General features: G+C 44.9%; 1 protein-coding gene across 1 annotated transcript in view; it reads left to right on the top strand.

The window, feature by feature from the left end:
• The window catches only part of ADGRL4 (adhesion G protein-coupled receptor L4), a 160,053-nt gene extending 155,394 nt beyond the window's left edge, over positions 1 to 4,659 (top strand). The window contains exon 16 of the mRNA XM_066597834.1: positions 3,486 to 4,659. Coding sequence (XP_066453931.1) covers positions 3,486 to 3,548 — 63 coding nt within the window. The 3' untranslated portion in view covers positions 3,549 to 4,659. The remainder of the gene's footprint in view (positions 1 to 3,485) is intronic.
• Positions 4,660 to 5,638: the final 979 nt, after the last annotated feature.

The raw sequence follows: 5,638 nt of genomic DNA, 5'->3' as shown, positions 1-5,638 counted from the left end.
TATCACCGTTCCGTCAGACCACCTTGCACGTTATTTCCCTAATGCAACATCTGTGTGCACATTATTTCTGTGCTCTAACTTCATTACCTATTTATCTCAGTGATGTACCATGCCATCACTGTGTGTATTATCACTGTACCATGCCATCACTGTGTGTATTATCACTGTACCATGACATCACTGTGTGCATTATCACTGTACCATGACATCACTGTGTGCATTATCACTGTACCATGACATCACTGTGTGCATTATCACTGTACCATGACATCACTGTGTGCATTATCACTGTACTATGACATCACTGTGTGCATTATCACTGTACCATGACATCACTGTGTGCATTATCACTGTACTATGACATCACTGTGTGCATTATCACTGTACCATGCCATCACTGTGTGTATTATCACTGTACCATGACATCACTGTGTGCATTATCACTGTACCATGACATCACTGTGTGCATTATCACTGTACTATGACATCACTGTGTGCATTCTTACTGTACTATGACATCAATATGCACATTATGCCTGTAGTGTGACTTCACTGTGTGCAGTAACCCTATATTGTGACATCACTGTACACCATATGCAACTATTGTGATATCACAGTGTGCAGTATGTTTGTACTGAGGCATCACTATGCCCATTGTCCCGCTACTGTGACATCATTCCAGACACTGTCCCTATAATCTGACATCTCTGTGTGTGTTACTGCTATGCTCTAAATTTACTAACTTAATTATCTCTATAGAGAACTTCTCATCCGTCTTCTCATTATCATCACAGGTAGGGTTACAACAAGGGGTGACATATAGATAGGTAGATAGATAGATAGATTAGATAGATAGATAGATAGATAGATAGATAGATAGATAGATAGATAGATAGATAGATAGATAGATATGAGATAGATAGATAGATATGAGATAGATAGATAGATAGATAGATATGAGATAGATAGATAGATAGATATGAGATAGATAGATAGTTAGATAGATAGATAGATAGATAGATAGATAGATAGATAGATAGATATGAGATAGATAGATATGAGATAGATAGATAGATAGATATGAGATAGATAGATAGATAGATATGAGATAGATAGATAGATAGATAGATATGAGAGATATGAGATAGATAGATAGATAGATAGATAGATAGATATGAGATGGGTAGATAGATAGATAGATAGATATGAGATGGGTAGATAGATAGATAGATAGATAGATAGATAGATAGATATGGGACATATAGGAGATAGATAGATAGATAGATAGATAGATAGATAGATAGATAGATAGATAGATAGATATAACACTACCATTTATATGAGGTGAGGGTCACAGTTCACTTCCTCTCCCTCCCTGCATAGGTAACGGAGGATGCTGACAACACTTTCCAATAGAAGTCAATGCGTGATGGTCATAGCTCACCTCCTCTCCTACCTGCGCAGCTCACAGAGCATGCCGACAACACTCTTCCATTGCAGTCATTAGGAGATTGTCTTAGTTCACCTCTTTCCCCTCCCCTACACAGAGCATGACCACAACTTGTGACGCCTCTGTACTATGACATCACTGTGCGCATCATCCATGCACATTAGGGTGGCATAAAGCGAAGACCATAATAATCAAAGTCTTTTTACATTCCAAACATGCTGTAGGTGGTTATGATGGATTGAAGTTTTGTTATGGGGCCTCTTAGTTCTAGTACTGCAGTAACCCTCCGCAGCCACTTATCATCAAATTCTCATAGATGTGAGGAGGGATTTTCCCCCATTCCTCGAATAGAGCTTTAGATAGTGATGCGGGGGATGATGGGCGTGTTGGACATGCATGGATATGCCATTCTATTTTGTCCCAAAGATGCTCGATGGGATTGGGATCCGGACTTTGGGCCGGCCAATGAAGTTTGCAGACGTTCCACTCCTCAGAACAAACCTCAACACTGCATACTGTATGACGTGATGCTCGGTCATGTTGGTATTGACATGGAGCTGTACCAAAGTATTACCACAGGAGAGGTGATGCCACATTATCTGGAATGTCTTGGTACCCATTGGTGGTGAGGGTGGGCTTCACTATAACCAATGGCCCTAGTCCTGGTCCAAAGCTGTCCAAGACACCTACTTCCAAGCCTCATCTTAGGCACCGCTGTGCATTCACTGCTGTGATGTTGTATGCAGCCACTTGTCCATGGTAACCCTTCAAAGGCAGTTTCCTACAGGTGGTTCTGGTACTAATGGGTGTTCCAATGGCCAGTGAGATCTCCTGAGCGAGGGCAGATGATATGTGTGATACCTTCACAGCTTGTACAAGGCTTTTTTGTCTATGTTCTGTCAGTTTACGGGGTCTCCCTGAACGTGAGGACACCGCACACACCGGATGGCTTACATCCCCCAATAACATGGCCAGCAGTGGACTTTGGAAGGTCCAGGAGTGCTGCAATGTCCCTTACTGGTTGGTTGGTGACATCCCACTACCAGATCCCATTGTCAGCTCTACACCTGGTGACATCCCCAACAGACCCCGTTGTCAGCTCTACACCTGGTGACTTCCCCCCACCAGACCCCGTTGTCAGCTCTACACCCAGTGACATCCCACCACCAGACCCCGTTGTCAGCTCTACACCTGGTGACATCCCACCACCAGACCCCGTTGTCAGTTCTACACCTGGTGACTTTCCCCCACCGGACCTCATTGTCAGCTCTACACCTGGTGACATCCCACCACCAGACCCCGTTGTCAGTTCTACACCTGGTGACTTTCCCCCACCGGACCTCATTGTCAGCTCTACACCTGGTGACATCCCACCACCAGACCCCGTTGTCAGCTCTACACCTGGTGACATCCCACCACCAGACCCCGTGGTCAGTTCTACACCTGGTGACTTTCCCCCACCGGACCTCATTGTCAGCTCTACACCTGGTGACATCCCACCACCAGACCCCGTTGTCAGCTCTACACCTGGTGACTTCCCCCCCACCAGACCCCGTTGTCAGTTCTACACCTGGTGACTTTCGCCCACCGGACCTCATTGTCAGCTCTACACCAGGTGACATCCCACCACCAGACCCCGTTGTCAGCTCTACACCTGGTGACTTCCCCCCACCAGACCCCATTTTCAGCTCTACACCTGGTGACATCCCACCACCAGACGTCATTGTCAGCTCTACACCTGGTGACATCCCACCACCAGACCCCGTTGTCAGCTCTACACCTGGTGGCATCTGATGGCTTCTGTACTGGGATATGTCTGTGTGATCCTCCCCATTATACCCAATGCTCACACATCACCTGACAGCACAGGATTGGTAATGGTGGGGGGGGGGGGGGGGAGGGCAATACTGCTGTATGTTGTATTGTATAATAAGTCATAGTGCTTCCTGTAGTCCAGTCTCTATACATCCTACCGTGGGCAGTTTACCAGCAGGCGGACCTCTGTTACAAGTAAAATATCACCTTTCTTTTGCAGATACAAGAAGAATATCACAGGTTATTCAAAAACGTGCCGTGTTGTTTTACGTGCCTGAGATAAACAGATGGAGCGGCGGTGATTTACCGTCATCGTCGGTGCCAGCTCAGTAAAGAGATCTCCCACACAATGGAGCGAGACATCATCCACTTCTATGACGGCTGTAATTGTGTCTTTTACTGAAGGTCGCAGAATCCATATTTCTTTACTACGTTATACAACCCATTCTTTATCTTCCTTCAATTTTCTACGCTTGCTCTAGTACGAGAAATAAAGTGCAGTATTATAGTATACAAGCCATAAGGGCGCGATGAAAACATATCACCCTGGCTCAGAATAGCACTACGCACCCATAGCAGCTTAGAAAATAAATGCAAATGGCTAAGGGTTAGAGGCGTAACACGAACTTCTGGGGCCCCAATGTAAGATGGGTTAAAGGGCCCCCAAGTATCACATGTGTTTTATACCACTGGCCCCCTCATTGGGAGCAGAGGGGCTTTGGCCCCGGGTGCAAACACAACCTCGGCACCCTGATGATTACTGTGTACAGTATATTTTATGTTATTTAATAAGCCTCAGAGTATTTTGTTACTTTGTGTATGTTATATACAACAACGAGCGGCAGGTTTGACCTTTTGTTTTTACAATGTGCAATATGTTACGTAACACATTATATAAGCGAGCGGTATATCTGCACGGCAGGTGAGAGGTTTATGTTTACCAAACAGCTGGTCAGAGTTTTGCAATGATTTGGAGAACATTTACAAATTGAGACAACAAAGCAACTGGATACATTGTAGCTGCTGATGCTCCCGAATTGAAAATAAGGCCATGGCCCGTGATTTAATGTACATTCCACCACTGCAGCCAGAAACATCATTCATCCTGCTTGTTTTCTACAGAATATCACACATTTTAAGACAAATCTGTATATAGATTGAACTAGTCCACGCCGTACCTACCTATAGGGAGGGAGGGCATATATTTAGCAAAACTCCCTTAGAGGTGGGGCTATAGCCAACTTGCCCCTTCCATAAATTCTGTTACCCAGTGCCAGTTTTAGGGTAGATGGCACCCTGTGTGGAATGTTTCTTGGCGCCCCACCCTCCCAAGAAGAAAAAAGATATATATATATATATATATATATATATATATAAGAGATGAGCGAACGTGCTCGGCCCCGCCCCTTTTTCGCCCGAGTACCGCGATTTTCGAGTACTTCCGTACTTGGGCGAAAATATTCGGGGGGCGCCGTGGCGGCGCGGGGGGTTGCGGCGGGGAGTGGGGGGGAGAGGGAGAGAGAGAGGGCTCCCTCCTGTTCCCCGCTGCTACCCCCCGCACCGCCGCGCCTCTCCCCGCCCCCCAGCGCCCCCCGAATCTTTACGCGCGAGTACTGAAGTACTCGAAAATGGCGGTACTCGGGTGCGTAAGTACTCATTACGAGTACGTTCGCTCATCTCTAATATATATATATATATATATATATATATATATATATATATATATATATATATATATATATAGCACTAATGAAATACAGGCTGCCTGTTTTCTTGTGCAGAAACCAGCATGATAGCAGCATACAAACACCAAGCTCAGTACATAAATCTGCACAGCACCAAGCTCATAACACAAATACAGCAGAAGAACCAAGCTTATATCAATACAGCAATGAAGCTAAGCTTAAAACATTAATTTAGCACCAGAACCAGGCTCAGTACATTTATGCAGCAGCAGAACCAAGCTCATAACAGAAAAAAAACCAGCAGAACCAAGCTTATAACATACATACAGCACCAGAACCTGTCTCTGTCCATAAATACAGCAGTAGAACCTAACTTAAAACATAAATACATCGCCAAAACCCACAGAAGTACATAAATACAGCACCAGAAGCAAGTTTGTATGTAAACACAGCACCAGAACTAAGCTCATAACACAAATGCAGCATGAAGCAGCCTCAGTACATAGATACAATACCAGCAGCGAGCTCAGTACATAAATACAGTAGCGATTGTGTTACTGAGGCACCGATGGGCTGACAGCAATGCCTTGAAACATTAAAGGGGAGAGGAAAGAGCCAGAAGGAGTATTATTCATATAGCTCCAAAAGAGGAAGAAGATGATCTGGCCAGGAGGACCTAAGGGGGGTG

The sequence above is a fragment of the Eleutherodactylus coqui genome, chromosome 3 (genome assembly GCF_035609145.1).
Source record: "Eleutherodactylus coqui strain aEleCoq1 chromosome 3, aEleCoq1.hap1, whole genome shotgun sequence".
Taxonomy (NCBI): domain Eukaryota; kingdom Metazoa; phylum Chordata; class Amphibia; order Anura; family Eleutherodactylidae; genus Eleutherodactylus; species Eleutherodactylus coqui.
Note: the sequence above shows the minus strand (reverse complement) of the source record. Positions and strands in the feature narration are given on the sequence as shown.